This window comes from Mauremys mutica, chromosome 6 (assembly GCF_020497125.1).
Source record: "Mauremys mutica isolate MM-2020 ecotype Southern chromosome 6, ASM2049712v1, whole genome shotgun sequence".
Lineage (NCBI taxonomy): Eukaryota > Metazoa > Chordata > Testudines > Geoemydidae > Mauremys > Mauremys mutica.
This window is the reverse complement of record NC_059077.1, coordinates 13,124,670-13,143,924: the sequence shown is the minus strand read 5'-3', so window position 1 is coordinate 13,143,924 and position 19,255 is coordinate 13,124,670. Positions and strand designations below refer to the sequence as shown.

At 41.5% G+C, this 19,255-nt stretch overlaps 1 protein-coding gene across 1 annotated transcript in view; it reads left to right on the top strand.

Annotated features, from left to right (window-relative positions):
- The window catches only part of SKOR2 (SKI family transcriptional corepressor 2), a 38,991-nt gene that overhangs the window by 7,126 nt on the left and 12,610 nt on the right, over positions 1-19,255 (top strand). The window contains exons 4-6 of the mRNA XM_045021350.1: positions 9,537-9,602; positions 9,992-10,090; positions 15,973-16,040. Coding sequence (XP_044877285.1) covers positions 9,537-9,602; positions 9,992-10,090; positions 15,973-16,040 — 233 coding nt within the window. The remainder of the gene's footprint in view (positions 1-9,536; positions 9,603-9,991; positions 10,091-15,972; positions 16,041-19,255) is intronic.

The following is a 19,255-nucleotide window of genomic DNA, read 5'->3' as shown; positions in this document are numbered from 1 at the left end:
CTATGGATGCTGACTTCATGGCAGGCTGAACTATCCAAGGGGGAGAGTCAGCCTGCTGTCGAAGTCTTTAAAACAAGACAATAGACAGCTCCAGATAGGGGTGAGATGCAGAGGCAGGGACTAGCCTGCAGTAGTTACTACAGCCCTAAGGCAGCTATGGATAGGGGAGCATGAATCCAGCTGACCAGGCTACAAATAAATTGCATGGAAGTGCTGAAGTAGGGGGAATTTTGTGAGAAAAGGAAGACTGGTTTTGGAGGGAAAGCGTAGTACTGAGTCAGAAAATACTATTACTGGGCTTGATACAGGCTTGCTGTGTGACTGTGGCCAAATCAATTAGGCCATATCTACATTTAAAATGCTACAGCAGCACAGCTGTAGCACTTCAGTGTAGACACTACTGTGATGGGAGAGGCTCTCCCTTTGCTATAGGTAATCCACCTCCCTGAGAGGCGGATTACACCAGGGGTCAGATCATTTTACCTGCTGGTTTGTCTACACTTGAAACACTACAGTGGCACAGGATTCTTCTGTCACCATAGGTAATCCACCTTCCCTCGACCCAGCACTGTCTATGTGGGGACTTAGGTTGGCTTAACTACATCGCTCTGGGGGATGGATTTTTCACACCCCCTGAGAGAGTTAGCTATGCCAATGTAACTTTTCAGTGTAGACCAGCCCTTAGTCTTTCTGTACCAACTTTCCCCATCAGTATAGCAGGGGCAGTGTGAAACTTATTTAGTCATTGTTTACAGAGCATTTGAACAGCCTCTGATGGATTGCTGTATAGAAGTGAAAAACACTTAAGGTGACACACACAGGGAGAAAAAATCATGGGTTTGTGTCCCTTTTGTTTCTTTATTGTGTGGGAAGATGCTCTGAAATGTGGGCTTTTTATTTTTCTTTTAATTTTTTAATTGGTTTCTTTAAATTAGAAATTCAGGCCTTTGCTACTCTGGCAACTGGAGTGCTAGTGAAATGTTGACATCACAAGAGCCAAGGCCTTGTCTGCACACCAACTTGCACCTGTTTACCTGTGTGTTTATAAACTGATGTAGTTAAATTGGCGCTAACCCCTCTGTGACAGAGTGCAGGGAGTGAACAGGTGAGCCTGCACGCTGATCATTTGGACACCAATTAGTTCCCTGGAGATAGCTGATTGAGGTAATTAGATGATCAGGCTGGCTGAGGTAAAGGGCCCACCAGTCCAAAAAGATAAAGAGACACAGGAAGGAAGGAATGGGGCTAGCTGAGCCAAGTCCCACGCAGACCTCATGGAAGGGAGACCTGTACCCCTCTCAGGTCCTGAGGAGAAGGTCTAAAGTGCAGAGGATATTGTAAATAGCCTTGTTGCATGGGCCTGTAATGGTGTTGGTGGAGCACGGTGGATACATTACCAGTAGAGTCTGAGCCAGTTTCTGTTGTGCAAAGAGGCAGCAGCAGAGCCTGCCCCGCTACACCCTCTATAGACACTCGTTATTTCCAATTAACAGTGGCCTATTTCAGTTTAGCTTAGGCCTGGTCTACACTTACAATTTATAGCTTTGGGGTTCATTGGGCCTGAAAAACGCACTCTTCTGAGCAATTTAGCTATGGTGACCACTCCCCCTGTGTAGACACAGCTAGGCCGATGGAAGAATGTTTCCATTGCTCAGAGAGGTGGAGTTCCTACAGAGATGGGAAAACCCCATCCATTGCAGTAGTCTGCATCTACACTACAGGGTTATACCAGCAAAACTACAGTGCTGTAGCTATGCTGCTATATTTCCAATAGTGTTGACATGGCCTTAATCTGCTTTCTTACAGGATTAAGCGAAACCAAAACTGGCCACTCTTAAATCTAAAATAAGTGTCTACCCAAGGCTTTGCACCAATTTAACTACTTTGGTTTTAAAACACACCTTTAGTTTGACAGGCATAAGCTTGTGTGTAGGAAAGGCCCTGCAGAGTGATAGCTGTGCTATAAAGAGGGGAAGGGATTTTTCCTTATACTGATTAAAATTGTTGGGGGGTTTATTGATTTTTTTTAGACATCTATTTAGCTTTTAATTAATATTTAAGAGAAAGGAAGGCCATTAAATATTCAACACCTCCTCCCTTTCAATTAAGGAGTGAGTGTACACAATGGATGCTGAGCCCCCTAGGGAAGTACCTCAGGAAAAACGGGAGACCAGACTTAACATTCCTAGATATATATCTATATTTTTAAGGTAAAAAACAAGTAGGGAAAAGTATCAGAGGGGTAGCCGTGTTAGTCTGGATCTGTAAAAGCAGCAAAGAGTCCTGTGGCACCTTATAGACTAACAAGACTTATTGGAGCATGAGCTTTCGTGGGTGAATACATCCGACAAAGTGGGTATTCACCCACGAAAGTTCATGCTCCAAGTAGGGGAAAAAACACCTTTTTTAAAAGGTTCAGGCCCTCTTTGTACATCAGAAACAAACACACACACACGTCATATGCTCTATTATTAAAGAAAACTCCTTCTCAGGTCACCTTTAAATCTCTCGCTTCTCCCATCCCACCCTCAGCCTCCCACAAGGGTAAGGGTTGGGGAGTTACAAAAATGCCTTTCTCTGCCTGATAGGAAGCCTCCCTACTCCCAAGATCTCTGTTTGTTGAAGCTGAAGGAGGTACCCATCATGCCATGTGCCCTTTCCTCCATTCTGATATTCAGCTTTCAGTCAGAGAGCCAATGACCTTAGACTATCCTTTTAAAGTTTAACCAAGCAAGTGGGGAAGAACTTTCCCTAGCACTATTCCATTTCTGTGCTAGAATGTCAGAGGATTGAACTTTCCCAAGAATCTGACAGCCATTTGTGACTTCCTTTAAAATGGGGGGATTGCAGGATACTTAAGGGCGCAGCTTCTGTGGTTGTAGAGAACGAAAAGCTTGAAGGACTGTGTTTACCAGCTGTAGCTGTGGTGCAGACATCATACTATGGTAATATTTTCCTCAGAATAACAGTTTAAAAAAGATCACCTGAACTCTTTGAGGAAAGACAGACCCAATGAGATGGACCGATTTAAGAAAAGAAATTATGGCTGTAACTTATATAGCAACAATATACATGCTTAATATAATTTGTATCCTATCCTGTCTCAACTCTGCTATATTCCTTAATTTTTTTACTTATCTTTCACATGCTCATTTAATACTTCTGTAACAAAATAACTACTGTCAACAATTCTGTTCGCTTTTAACAAAATGTTAGTAACTAAAAAAAGTTATTAATTCTGAGTTATACAAGCACCCAGTCTCTTTCCCAAAAGAAGTATAAACTGATCATCCAATTTGTATTTTCTCTTATTTTAATGTGTTTTTAAAAGCCTAATTTTTTTTAAAATTTTATTTATTTATTTTGGTTAAACATTTTTTCTGGACTGAAAGATCTTGTATATTTTATATCACCCCAGAATGAATTTTTACAATCCTATTATATAAACTCATCTTATAATGAAAATGCTAGCCCCACAGAAACTATATCTATATAAATACATAGGCATAAATGAGCTTTTATAATAAATGTAGAAGATAGACCAGATGTTGAAAAGGTACATGTTGAATATGTTTCATATATTATGATTTTCACGCATACTTGTTGTAAGTGTGCATTGATTTCTGGAAGTAAACAATAAATGTTTCACAGTAAATCTTCTGAATACATGTAAGAGTTTTACTTTAAAACTAGCTCATAATGAAAACATTCCCAATTACACAACAACATTCAGGATTTTTCTAAATAGTTGGCAACTTGCATGTTGTGTAGTGATTTATTTAGTGCTGTACTGCTCATATTTTTAAGAAGATTCTTTTTGGCAAATTCTTAAGCACATGAATAACTTTCTTCACCTAACTTCAGTGGGACTACTTATGTGCACAAGTATCTGCAGAATTGGTCTGTTGGCTAAAACAGTACATTTTGAAGAATTAGGCAACAAATTAATATCTTTCAAAATGTTGGGGTCCTGTTCTGCTTCAGTTGTAAACAATAGCAGATCTGCCACTAATTTCAATGGGAGCATGGTTTGGTCCTTCTTATATTTTTAAAATAATTTATTTTCCACATTTTCTGTCTCAGATATCTAAGAGTTAATGAAAATTCAAGAGGGGAAAAAGTCAAGTCTTTCCAGAAGATAATTAAATAGTACCTTATGCCAAAATGTTTACAATTTAGTTTGATAACTCTCTATATGAAGTAACCACATTTTTTAAAAAATTATAAAAAAATTCAAGAGAACATATATACACCTAGAATTACACTCAGAGTATGTAATCCAGAAAATTTACACCTTCTCTATTACCAAAAGTTGCATCAAAATGACTTTGACTTCCATGGAGTTTCTCCAGAATTGCATTGGCATAGCTGAGAGCAGAATTTGGCCTGTAAGTTCTCTATAAATGTAGTCAATCCAGTAGTTCCATATGAACAAAACTGCCATTGGAAAAAGTTTAGCAATACTGATCTCAGTTATATCCAAGTAAATCTAGTGAAACTCCACTGATTTCAGCAAAGTGACTTATTTTTACAGGTGTACCTGAGATCCGAATCTAGTCCATTGTGTGAGATTTGCATTATTTTTTCATTCCTAGGGTTTTAAAAGTTTTACCTTGAATTAAAATAACCAAATCAAATTTAGCAAATTTTTAACATGCATACAAAAAAGGAGAAACTGATTAAATTTGATAGAACGGAGTGAAAAACAGACTATGGGAAAACAAGCAAGAATATAGGAATAATACCTGTGTTTATATTATGTGGTTCAGGCCCCTTGAAACAGGCATAACCTTCCCATATCAGCCTTTAAGAGTTTTGCTGCGTTGAGACCTTTAGTGTTGGGAGCACATCAAAGCACCAAGTCTACTTGCAAAGTGCAAAACAAAAGAATGATGGACATGTGGTCAAGGGACTGGACTTGGAAATGCCTGGCTCTGCAATACGCTTGCTGTGTGTTCTTGGGCAAATCACTTAAACTCTCTTTGACTCAGTACCTCATCTGTATAATGAGGCTAATATGTCTTTTCTCCCACCCTTTGTCTGTTTAGATTTCAAGTCCTTCAAGGCAGCGACTGTCATTGTTCCTAGCACAATGGGACTCCAGTCTCAGTTGCAGGAGAGTAGCACCTGTACAAACAATAAAAAACAGGAGTATTTATTAAAAAGTAATCATTTCAAATGATTACCACATAGTAGTATCTGCGATACCACAGTTATCTGCTATTCTAGATCTGGGGAAAATGTGCTGACATTTTAATGGCAACCAGTATATAAACCAGGGGTTCTCAAACAGGGGGTCAGGACCCCTCAGGGGGTCGCGAGGTTATTACACGGGGGAGTTGTGAGCTGTCAGCCTCCACCCCAAACACTGCTTTACATCCAGCATTTATAATGGTGTTAAATATATAAAAAAGTGTTTTTAATTTATAAGGGGGAGTCGCACTCAGAGGCTTGCTATTTGAAAAGGGTCACCAGTACAAAAGTTTGAGAATCACTGATATAAACTATATTAATCATATCTCCATTGCAATCAAGCAGGCCAGGCTAAACTTCCAAATTCCTATCCCACCATGCATGGGGCTCAGTGTTTCATTTTTTTTTTTTAAATAATGTGAGATGGAATCTCTGGGGTTATTCTTTTTTGGTTATTCCAATGTCCTGGGCAGGAATCTGGAGGGGAGGTTCCTCCCAGTATGTTGCAGATGTCACCATTGACTGTGCTTCTTCATGTCTTCTGTAGTACAGGCTCTCCAGATCAGGGCTGTCTGTGTGTTTTGAGAGAGACAGAATTGGGGCATCCCCCTCTGCACTGGCTTGTGCGCTGTTTCTGGTGTGCATAACTGCACAGGGAGCCAGAATTTGAGCCTGTCTTTATCCCTATTTTTCAGTTTGTTGAAATGCAGTTCTGCTAAATCTGAATGTATTGCCTAGAGTCAGCCAAATGTGGTAAGGTGCTTTGCAAACATCCCCCTGAAGTTCTGCCAATTACCTGCTCTGCAAATCCCATTCAGTTCTAGATCTCTGTTAAGCAGAGATTGCCAATTATACCACATCTTTTACAATGTGGGCAAATATCCATTAGGTTCTAAGTGTGGAACATCAAAATGATTTCATTTACAGTATGATGTATACCAGATTTCACGCTGGGGGACTGAAGGAGGCAGACATTAATGTCTCTATATCACCTAGCCTCCTGTCTAGTCGTGTAACTAGCTTTCTGCTTAAAATTTAAGACCTTTGTCTATTTGTCTTTGCACAGAATTTTAAAAACATGTATAAAAGGAGCCTCGTCAATTTTAAATGTTTAAAGTTCTGCTAGTCTGCATAAGTGTAATATTTAACAAAGTCTAGGTTCCCAGGAATTATTTTAACTATCTGGCTTTTTCACAGATTTCAAGCAGGTAAACATCAGGAGTCGTGCTCCATATAGTAAATACAGCATGTTTTATTTACTTAGAACCAGTCTTGAAATTGGATTCCTTAGGGCAGGCTCACTGCAGGACTGGGGCCTTAGATGCTACAATACTAAGCCCAGATCAGAATTTTCAAAAATAGAAGCCTAAAGTTAGGCTCTTAAATCCATACTCAGATGAGTGGGATTTTCAAAAGCAGCTAAATGACCTAGGAGCAAAAGTCCCATGGAGCTGAAGTTGACTTTAATGGGACATTTACTCCTAGGTCACCTGTTCATTGAGGTCAACTTCAACTCAGTGGGACTTTCTCCTAGGTGACTTAGGTGCTTTTAAAAGATCCCACTCTTCTTGAGAAAATGTTGGCCATTATGTACAAACCTAAAACAGTGTATCAAACACTTTTAAATCCATGGAGAATAATATAAATTTAAAGTCAGAAATTACCTGAGTCCTCTAGCGCATTGGTTTTCAAGCCAGGGGGCATGCCCCTCTAGGTGGCTAGTTGCAATGAGCCTATCAGGGGGAGCGAGGTAGGGTGCAGGGCTGATGCTGTCCAGATGTCCAGGGCAGGGCAGCATTGGGGAGATCACGCAGGGAAGCCCCACCCATCAGGGGGAGTGCAATTCTGCACCAGCCTATTGCTCTCCCCATCCTGCCCGCTGGGGAATCTCTGTGCACTGTCCCTGCTGCTGCGTTGGCCTGGCCTGGCTGGCCGCACCCTATGTATTTTAAACCATCTGGAGCCTCTTGGAGTGAGAGGCTGTGGGGCAGGGGGGAGGGAGGGTGAGGAGCCCTCATCTGCTCTGCTCCCAGGAGCTCCTCCAGGGATGGAGCCAGCTGGGTCCTGATGCCAGCAAAGGCGTGAGCCGGATGGGTGGAACTTGGGCTTGGGAACATCTGCTCTACCATATCCTCTAACACAAGCTGTGCAAGACTTGTTTCACTGAATCCTTATGCTTGATTTTCTCTCTCTTCACAAATGAAAGTTACTCTGCTTTCCCTGTTATTTAGTATTGATTTAGCATCATAAATCTCTCACCCTACAGAGCTGCTAGAGATGCAGTCCCTGCAGTGAAGTGTATGATATATTTAAGGTAGCCAAGAAAGCTATGGGGTAAAATTTAAAAAAGCGCATAAGTTCCTTTTTCAAATGCATCTTGGACACTTAGGAGCCTAAATCACATTGACTTTCAGTTAGGTTCCTACGGTCCAGATTTGTAAAGGTATTTAGGCACCTGAAAATGTAGATAGGCACCTAGTGGGATTTTCAGAAGTGCTTAGCTGTCTAACTCCCATGTCCACAGTCTTTCAAGCCCTCTGCTCTTGGAACTGTCATTAAAGTCAAAGCGAGTTCTTCACACAGCAGTTTTGCAGAATCTGGCCTGCCCAGTGCTTGCAAAGAGCTAAATACCAGTACTACAAAAGTGAATGGAAAACTTGCTCCTAAGCCAATGACAGTGATGGAAATAGAAATGTTTCCTAAACAGATGAGATTGTTCTGTGTAATTTAGATTGTGCTGACCCCCAGAATGTACTAGGCCTCTTTGAAACACAAAAGAGGACACAGTCCCTCTTCTGAAGAGCATATAATCTAAAACCCAATAATTAGCATTGCCAGTGGGAATGCATGCTCCTCCCTCCATCCCGCACAAACCTCAAATCTTGTGCTAATTTAATACTCTGCCAGTTAATTCCAGAAAGGATATTCAATCTGTTGTATTCCCACATTCATTTTAAAGTATTTATTACATTAAAGCATTCTAAACACCAAATTAATCCATTTTAAAAACAAAATCTTTTTATTAAAAAACAAAAGAAAGGGATTCCTATTTATACAAGTTTATTGACAAAGGCCAATTATCCAGTATGCTTCAAATGTACCATGTTTGCTCAGATTTATCAAGTCCATGCTATAAATTAGGGCCTAATATCAGAGACCTCATGCAAGCAAAGAGGCTGCTTCAAAGAGAGTTTTGTCTGTAGAACTGGCCTGTTTCTAGCCAGTAGGAGCAGGAAAGGGTTCTGCCGATGGACACACCTTTGTGATGGGCAAAATAAATCCAAATAATGTCCTGCCCCTCTATTGGGTCACTTTTTTGTGGGCATCATAGATTCAGTAAGTCTTCAGGAGGGATGTGAATGAAGAGCAGGCAGTAGCTTGGGCGTTCTGTGCATAGGGAGTGGGATGGAAGAAGGTAGGGTGATGTTTGGGGGAGAAGTGAATGAGAGAGGCATTGAGGTTGGTATCTGTGACAGTGCAGAGGTGACGCAGTAAGAAACAAGGTTCAAGATGTAGAGTGAGACAGAATTATGCAGGGCCTTGAAAGTGAGGACAGGAAGTTTCAATTTGATGTAGAGAATGGGGAGCCAGTTGAGCCGTGCGTAGTTGGGGAGTGGGTTGACATGGGCATATCTGGGGAGGAAATTAATGTTAGTGACCACATCTTGGATGAGTAGGAGGTGGGTGATGTGGATATCAGGGAGGCCAGAGAAGAGGGAAGTGACATAGTCAAAGAATGGATGCAATTTCTTTAGCTATCGGAGAGAGGACCGTTTAGGACTTTGATATATCTTGGAGGAAGGGCAGCAAGATTTGGACTTTGCTTTCTCTCTTATTGATGTAAATCAGTAACTATTCCCCCCTCCATTTATCACATTTCCTGTCCTTAAACTAGCAGCAGCATGGTCTGCAGCATGGTCTGAACCCCACCCTGCCACTGAGTTGGGGAAGGAATGCTATCCCCTGCTCATCTGTGCACCTGCTTTGACCTTCGCGGAGCACGTATGCCAAGTAGTTACCATCTGAAATTAGGAGTTAGTGTACACTAAACAGCGTGATGATAAATTCTGTTTATAAAAAGTACTTCTAAGCAATGAAATTTTGTGCAGAGCATTTCTGAAGCCTTGGACATCCATGGTAACACTTAAGATCATAGAAGATATGACATCAGAAGTCTGCAAAGGCAGAACTCCCTTTGACATCAATGATGGTTTGTCCTAGACTGCAGGAGTGAGCTCTGCATGCTGAAACCTTCTGTCCAGACTTTCAAAGAGGATGTAAGAACAATAGCCAATAAGAAGCAACGTATATAAATCAATAACTTTTTTCCTTTCTTTATTAAGGTGAGCACACACAAGAAACCAATTCACCTCATTCACTGAAGAAGGATGTAGAAAACATGGGGAAAGGTAACAACTCCCCCCCCCCAGCTTTGATATTATTAAAATGCTCTTGGTTTTAATAGAATATAAGGATAAGAGGGAAGTATTTTTGTTCAGCATCATATTTTAAGCTTGACAAGTAGCATATGAATAATATATGGACCTTTGGGTGGATATAATTGAGATTAATGCATACATATCAATCAATACATGACACTGTAATACAATACTTTAAAATAATATATTACATTGATTTATATTCATGGATTTTGCACAAAATCTATCCTAGATCTATACAATGTTTTTTTTAAAACTACTAAAATATTTTCTTATAATAATGAATTGCCACACATAGCAGTTTGCTCAAGAGTTATTTATACAAATTAGTAAAACAGCTCTTCTTTTCTCTTTGTTAGAAGAACTTCAGAAGGTTTTGTTTGAACAAATAGATTTACGGAGGAGATTAGAACAGGAATTCCAAGTGTTGAAAGGAAACGCTTCTTTCCCAGTATTCAGTAAGACACATTTCTATGTTTTCACTGTTTGTAGAATGTCATCATTATTTATTATCAATTTATAAAAGTCTAGGAGTGATGTTCGTAGGTGTGTTTGTCACTAGACACCTGAGCTGGCCCCACTGAAGTCAATGGGAATTCTACCATAGATTTCAATGGCAGTAGGTCAGGCCTTTCAGGCATAAACTTGAAGCAAGATGATGTATATTTTTGGATAAGTATAAACAAGAATTTTGTCTCACTGGCTTTGGTAACTTTCCTCTCCCTGTTGAAAACATTAGGGGTCCACCAAGACCTGCACCACTATTGTATTCTGACCATAAAGCCAGCATAAGAACCTACAGCATTAGGGCCTATGCCATACCTGTTGTCCCTGCAGCTGGCCAAAAGGGAATGGCTGGGGCTTCACTATACCCTGTAATGCCCATCTGTTGCATCAACCCCATGAGGCCTTGGTAGCCAGTGGCCTTCAGGCTTTTCTAAGTGATGGAGGGGGACTGGCCCAGCCTAAATTTGAGGCACGTAAAGGCTACTTCTGCATTTTCCATCCTGAGTTGGATTGCGTGTTCTTTGGCCATTGTTGAGGATCTGGCCCATTAAGAGGTGATGGAATATGCCATACAAACAAAGGATTATGAGGAACGTCATAAAACCAATGTGGAATTGTCTGCCCTATGGTGAAAGACCAATTGCTTGAGGTTTTTCAAAAGAGACTGACTGGAGGAGTGGAAAATAAGCTGCAAGGGAAAATCCGGCACTGGCCAGGGTCAGATTAGACGACATAATAGGCCTTTTCAGTTTCTGATTTGTATGATTCTATAGCGCTGGGCAAGCCAAGGTGCCTCTGCAGCTCTCTGCTTCTTGTTATGCCATGCAGCACAGCACTCAGTACTGCAGTTCAGCTCTTCCCACGTGCAGCCCACTGTGCATAAGGAGATGTCACTGTCATGCAGCTGTTCAAGCACCCAATCCTCTGCTGCCATTTGCTCCACTGAAGAGCGGAGGAGCGAGGCTCAGCGTTAAAGGTGTCCCGAAAAGGAAAAAAACTAAACCTTTGGTGCCCTTTTCTGCTTCTTCCTGGTATCTAAAGAAGGCCTGAAAGTTTGGTTGCATTTTTGTTTTTAAAGTCTGTTTGCTTTTAACTTTAATATCAGGTCTTGTCTGTGCCCCTTTTGCTGCAGGGTTCTGTGGATTGACAGAGAATTATTGAGAGTAGGACATCACAAAAGCCGAGAAGCTGAAACTCAATCAGCTGGGAGGGGAAGGGATTTTAGTCAGATGCTTGTATTTTATCACTTATCTGACTGAAGGCACAGACGATTACTTGGGCAAAAAGCTCTAAACAATGCCATTTCTTCAGCTGCAAACCATTCCAGTTCTTTGGTCCTGCAAATAGTCCTTCCGCAAAATCAATGAAGACAAGACTCGATATGCCAGATATTCCCAAGGTTTAAAAAACAAACAGAAGAACAGGCCTTTGCACATCCCAGAGAAGGGAAAGGGGAGTACGAACAGTATTTTCCCCACCTTTAAGTAGATAGAGTAGAATTTTACCCCCCGTTCCCCCCCAAAGGCATGACATCAGGGAGAATACAGAAAAGCTAAGAAATGCAAGGAAGAACTCTCTGAATGTCTCCCATCTTTAGCCTGGATATCAAAAAGATTAGTACATCTTCATAAATTAATACAAAGCAAATCCTGAAGATATGTGAAATATGCCATAAAATAAGAATAACCGAATATGCAGTACAAAATCAGTCATTATGCTTGGAGCTAGAGGATTTTAAAGTAATTCATGTACACCTCTACCCCGATATAACGCTGTCCTCAGGAGCCAAAAAATCTTACCGCATTATAGGTGAAACCGCGTTATATCAAACTTGCTTTGATCCACTGGAGCACGCAGCCCTGCCCCCCTGGAGCACTGCTTTACTGTGTTATATCCGAATTCAGATATATCGGGTAGCGTTATATCAGGGTAGAGGTGTACTTCAATTCATGTACTTGAAAGCATTTACATTCATGGGATTGTAAAAATGGCATCTTGGAATCATGCCATTCAGGTCTCACATTTATCCTTTTGTTCTGCAGTAAAATTAATACTCCATCATTGCCATGTAAATAAACCCTGCAATTAAACCACATGAAATACAATTCATATGAAAGAAAATAATGCATACTGCTGACCAAGGAAGTGGCATCCGTGCACACCAGCATGAAAAATAGGTGGTTTCAATACACCACAAAGCAGTGGTCAATTTTACTCTAGTTTAAAATAGAAAACAAGTACTTGTGCTATAAACACTAGATGCAAGTGACTGTAAAACCTGTTTACAGATTTAGATTTACCAAACAAACAACCCCCTCCCCCCAACATATATAGTAAAATGGGAGAACAGGCCTTTCTCAAGAAAACATGTATAACATACTAGCTGTGACCCTCTTGACAGGTTGTTCCACAGCAGCTCTGCTGCTACCTGAAAAAGGAGTTTCTTTTTAAGTTCAAGTGCTAGAATTTTTTGGTTTTTGGTTCTGTAGGTCCCAGGTTTGCTCCACATTGACAGCTTGTGCTGGGGCCATCACAGAAGGACCAGATAGATAAATCTCATGGTAGATGGCAGTTGAATTGAAAATGGTGAGGAATTAAAAGTACAGAAAATGAGCACTAGAAGGAAAATGGACCTCTTCTTTCTGAGAGACTGATGACTCGAGGGCAGCAGAGTTTGAAGAAAGAGCATGGAGCTGGGAAGCAACAGGTCCTGATTTCCAATCCTCTCACTATGTGATCTTGAGGAAATCAGACAAAGGATTGAATGGGCTACGGAGGTGAAGCTACTCTCCCATCCCTAGAGCTGGCTGGGATGAAGGCATACTGGGTGGGGGCGGGGGGCAATTCTGGGAAATCTTGCACCTCCCCTTGCAGTGCTGGGGCTGCTGTTGCCTCTTCTATACCTCGTCTATGGATAAGAGGCCTTTGGTCTAACAAGTCTAACAGTTCACACCTTCACAATCAAATGTATTTTAAAAAAAAAAAGAGGGAAGCTTTCATCTCTGCCATAGGGCAGTGAGCCAACCCATGTACTTGGAAGACAGCACTGTAATAGCCTGGCAAACCAACTAAAGTTATCTCCCACAGCTTGGATTGTAAACCCGTCCGGGTGGGGCCCATGGCTTGCATGTCTGTACAGCACTGAGCAAATTGTGGGCACCGTATGAATTAATAGCATTGGCACTGCCATCCAGAGCAGTGCCACAAGGTCGTCTTTAAATATTCATCTCTGTTCCCCTCGGTATTGTGGAATGTTATCATTGCCACTATAAATCCATTTCCCTAGCGAGCTATACCGAAATTCTAAGCCATTCACACTGAAAAAATGATACCCTCTGTGATAAAACAGTGCACATTACATGGGCGGGGAGGGGTGTAATTTCTCAATGGCCTGGGTATGCCAGCTTTTCTCAATGCAAAACAGGTGTGTCCACCCAAAGGCAGAACTTTGCTCCCTCTTTGTAACTGTATAAAAAAATCGGTCACGTTTTTGTATTATTCAGGTTTCTTTAATGGACAAGAGAGAAGTCCTTCCAAAAGTTGCAAATGTCTCATTTCCATCAGTTGCTCTTTCTTGTTGAGGCAGCTTAGAGATGAGCGGTCAAAGGATTTTGTAGACGCTCATTTAGGAACTGAGAAATTGGAGATGAATCAAAACTATGTGGTCCTCATGTTAATCCTCTTAGGCAATGCAGAATTGTTTCCTATAGCATGTTTTCCAGGGCTTTGGTCTGGTCCAGTTTAGTTCTCAGTGACTCAAATAGTGGAGTTCCACCTACTTCCCTGGGAGAGACTGTTTCACGCTATAACAGACTTCATTGGTCAGATTTTTTTCCCTAATATTCAGACCAAATTTTCCTTTGTTTAATTTCAAGTTTCATCACATCACTCCTTATAGATTCATGGATTCCAAGGCCAGAAGGGACCATTGTGATCATCTAGTCTGACATGTATAACTCAGGCCATAGAACTCAAAATAATTCCCAACAGAACTTTAGAAAAAAACCCAGTCTTGATTGAAAAAGTGCCAGTGATGGAAAATGCACCACAACCTTTGGTAAATTGTTCCAGTGATTAATTATTCTTATAACTAAAAATGTGCGCCTTATTTCCCATCTGAATTTGTCTAGCTTAAACTTCCAGCCATTGGATCATGTTATAACTTTCTCTGCTTTGCAACACCCTAAACAGTTCCTTTCCTTCCTTGCTGTTTATACTCAGACACTTGTAGGCTGTAATCTTTCTATGCATCTTACAATCTTATATGGCCCCATCACCAGAGTATCTGAGCATCTCACAATCTCTGTGTATTTATGCTCACAATGCTACTGTGAGGAAAGAAGTGTTGTTATCCCCATTTTACAGATAGTGAACTGAGGCACAGAGAGGCCAAATGCCTTGCTTCAGGGAGTCCAGGGCAGAGGAGGGAATTGAATCAGATTTTCTAAGTCTCAGGCTAGTGTCCTGATGGCCAAGGGGTATGTCTAGTTCTTTTACTCATTAAGTTGCTCCTCATATAGTTGCTCTTCTCCAAATTCCCTCTGATTTGTTGGCATCTCTGTAGAGGTGCTGCATGCAATAATCTATGTGCAATATCATCAGTGCAGGGGAGGACTGTCATCTCCAGGGCAATGCCTCTGCTTCCCAACTTAAAATGGCATTAGGTTTGGTTTGGTTTGGTTTTTCACCGCACTGTATAGAAAGTTCCTATCCAGTTGTCCAGTGTCAGCCCCAGGTCACCTTCAATGTTGTTGCTTTCTAAGTATTTCTCAAATAAAGATCTTTATTTTAGATTGTATTTGTCCAAGTTAGAATCTCATTTTTCCCCCTTATAAATTAGTGGGACACATAGTCCAACAAAAAAAATATCTTTTATCCTAGTGAGCTTTTCCTCCAAGACCTTTAGTGTGAAATGGTTATCAAGAAAGAAACCAAAGGTTGTTGCTTTATCTTAGAATCAAACAGAGGAAAGCCAGCTTGCACTGTAAGCCAGCTGTCTAGGACATGGTGTTCTGTCTCCTCAAAGATCTCTCCCTTCCAGTTACTGTATTTTATAGAGTTTCTTGTGTTTCCTGAGTCTTCTGCTTGGGCTTTCAGTCTCCAGCCCTGCTTTATAAAGATTCAAGGCTTATCTATATAGTGATTTAGAGCATGACAGCCTGGAGTGTGAATCTGTAGTGCTAACCTGTCATGCACTAAGTGGACCCATCTGCCATGCACTAAATGTTCTGTAGTGGTCTTAGTAAGTCAGAGTGTGCTAATGCGCAATAGATTCACACCCCAGCTTGCCGCACGCTAAGTCGCCACAGAGACAAGCCCTGAGTCAAATCCTATAGCCTGCTACCCAAATTCTGTTCTCACTTATTGAATATCTCCACTGGAGTCAAGGGATTTATACCAGAGTAACAGAGAACAGAATTTGACTCTTTAGGAGATTTTGCTCTTCCCACCCAAGTCTATGGCCTAAGCAATGCCTGCAATTGAAAGAATGACATGGGATGTCCAGTTTCTTCTGTCCAGTTAGCACTGACTTGAACACCCAAATGCTAGATGCCTACAATGAGCACCTAAACTTAGCTGCCAGGATTTGAAAACTCAGTCTTTGGTGAAACTAAATTTGAACCATCCAGAACATTTCTGGAGTCATCCCCATGTTCTATCCCAGATAGGAAGCTTCTGTCAAGACTGCCCATCACTGGAGGCAGATAATTTTTGGACAAAGGACTGTGCTGCATTTAGTGGTGGTTTGACTTTATTTCTACAAATTCTGTGGTATGGGTTGATGGTTTTAATTCATGCACCTCCACTCTTTTTTTTTCCCCAACCCACACAGATAATTTTCAAGATCAGATGAAACGGGAGCTGGCATACAGAGAAGAAATGGTGCAGCAGTTACAAATTGTAAGTTGTCCTTCTCTACGGGAAATGTTAGGAACTATCCCTGTACTCTCTTATTTACATTGATAAATATATTCTTCAAATTTTGTTTAAGCAATACAAGTGTATTATTACTGAGCCCATATTAACTTCTACATAGTCAGGCTTGAGTGTGCAGTTTTCTCCGCTGTTTTGAAGTCTAATTACCAGGAGATTTACTTAAAAATACAGTCAGCAGGTGTGTCTGCAAGGTTCAGCTAAATAGGAACTACTTTCCATGGGTTGACTCAACAGACAGATGTACATCTTCAGTGAAACTGAGGACTTAATCTACACCAGTCTAATGAACAGTAAGCAATTAAATGTCTGCATATTGTGCTAGCAATGCTCCTCCTATCATAGATGCACACTGGGTAAAATTCACCTCTCTGCAAAAGATTGGCACCAGGCCCGAGCTTTAAGTTGTGCATAGAGAGAGGAAAATAGTGGTGTCCCCCCAGGGGTCTGTACTGGGACCAGTCCTATTCAACATATTCATAAATGATCTGGAAAAGGGGGTAAACAGTGAGGTGGCAAAATTTGCAGATGACACAAAACGACTCAAGATAGTTAAGTCCCAGGCAGACTGAGAAGAGCTACAAAAGGGTCTCTCAAAACTGGGTGACTGGGCAACAAAATGGCAGATGAAATTTAATGATGATAAATGCAAAGTAATGCACATTGGACAACATAATACCAACGATACATATAAAATGATGGGGTCTAAATTAGCTGTTACCACTCAAGAAAGAGATCTTGGAGTCACTGTGGATAGTTCTCTGAAAACATCCACTCAATGTGCAGCAGTAGTCAAAAAAGCGAACAGAAAGTTGGGAATCATTAGGAAAGGGATAGATAATAAGACAGAAAATATCATATTGCCTCTTTATAAATCCGTGGTACACCCACATCTTGAACACAGCATACAGATATGGTCCCCCCATCTCAAAAAAGATATATTGGAATTGGAAAGGGCTCAGAAAAGGGCAACAAAAATTATTGGGGGTATGGAACAGCTTCCGTATGAGGAGAGATTAATAAGACTGGGACTTTTCAGCTTGGAAAAGAGACGACTAAGGGGGGGGATATGATAGAGGTCTATAAACTCATGACTGGTGTAGAGAAAGTAAATAAGGAAGTGCTATTTACTCCTTCTCATAACACAAGAACTAGGGGTCACCAAATTTAATAGGCAGCAGGTTTAAAACAAACAAAAGGAAGTATTTCTTCACACAATGCACAGTCAATCTGTGGAACTCTTTGCCAGAGGATGTTGTGAAGGTCAAGACTATAACAGGGTTCAAAAAAGCACTAGATAAATTCATGGAGAATAGGTCCATCAATGGCTGTTAGCCAGGATGAGCAGAGATGGTGTCCCTAGCCTCTGTTTGCCAGAAGCTGGAAATGAGCAACAGGGAATGGATCAATTGAGGATTACCTGTTCGTTCCCTCTGGAGCACCTGGCATTGGCCACTGTCGGAAGACCGGATACTGGGCTAGATGGACCTTTGGTCTAACCCAGTATGGCCATTCTTATGTTCGTATAGACTTGTAGTGACTGTTTGCATAGGGATGAATTTCACCCATTTACAAAAAGTGATTAACAGCATTAAGGGTCAGATTGTCTAAGCCCAGCAAAATTTGTGCATATGTAGCTGTTAAACTTTTTTTTTTTTAACATGAATAAGTAATGTATGTTGCTCATGAATGTCGATGTCTACACATGTATCCTTAGGTCTTTCTACATGATTGGTCTGTTTTGAACATTTGGTCCCAAAGGTTTAACCTAGACTGACACAAACAAAGAAATTAGAAGTTGAGATTGCTCCAAGTCAAAGAACTGTGGATAATCTTTCACAGAGAAAGAAGTATCTAGTAAATGGAAGAGTTTCAGTTAATGTTCATCTTGTAAGTGCCAAACCTTCTTCATACACAGTCATCAGCCTGGTGTTATTAACACTTCTATGAGACAGGCTTCCCAAATATCCCCACTTATCTAGATCAGTTCTGCAATTGAGGATCTATATTTTCCTTGAGTCTGTCACAGACCCTGGGGTCATCCAACCTTTGGTTAATGTCATGACCTAGAAGATGATGTTGGAATACTATAGGGAAGCTGAAGGCCAAAATGATCAAATACCCATAGTGAGACACCCATGGGAGTGGTCTGGTTTTTCAGAGATGCTGAGCTCCCCAAATCCAGCTAACTTCAGAGAGATTTCAGTGGAAGCTGGGGGTACTCAGTATCTCCAAAAGTAAGGCCATTTATTTTGGAGCCCAAACTCTGTCCGAAGAAAACCTGACCATAGTTAAGAAATTTTCATGTTTTGGGATTACTGCAGTTAGTCTCCATCCCTTTCTCTCCCCCACAAATTTTGGAGGGTTATTTTGCTAATACGCTGGTCTTTGCCATGAGACTGGTCTTTGCCATGAGACTTCCATTGAAGTCAGGCAGGAACATTTGTCAGACCTGTTTATAGTTTAGTAGCAATAGCTGGAGATCAATGTCCCAATCTGGCAAATGCTTAAACAAGTGCTTTTAACTTTAAGACTTGAGTAGTTCCATTCAGTTCAATGGGAACACTCTCTTGGGAGTAAAATTTAAGCAAATGTGTAAGTGTTTGCAGAATTGGGGCCTGTAGCAGTGTCGAAGAGTCACCAATGCCGGCGCTCCTGCTGGTCATCTCGGGAATTAGCTCAACTCCAGCTCCAGAGCGCCCTCTGCTGGCCGGTGTCCCACCTGCCTCCGGCCCCGTGTCCCTCCCAGACCCGAGTGCCCCTTTACCTCAGAGTTCTGCCCCAGCAGGACTCCCACTCTTGGGGTTTCCCCTCTCAGGGGAACCTCCCCCCCTCTACTCCCACCTTGCCTCACTGGCTACTGCCAATCAGCATCTAGTCCCCTCCCACTGGGGCAAACTGCAGTCTGTAAAGGCCACTCATCATTGGCAAGGGGGTCAGACCAGTTGCCTCTGCCTAACCCCGGGCTACACATCTGCAACCCCAATACCTGCTTTGGCCTTTAGCAAGGCCCACAGCCTGGGGATTTGCCAGACTGGAGCTCCCCAGCTCCTCTTGTCTTTCTCCAGCCCTGCTCTACTCCCTTAGCTCCCAGGCAGCCAGGTCCTTCTCTCTCCACAGCTAGAGAGAGACTCACTGCCTTCTGGCCCTGTAGCCCTTTTATAGGGCCCAGCCTGGCCTGA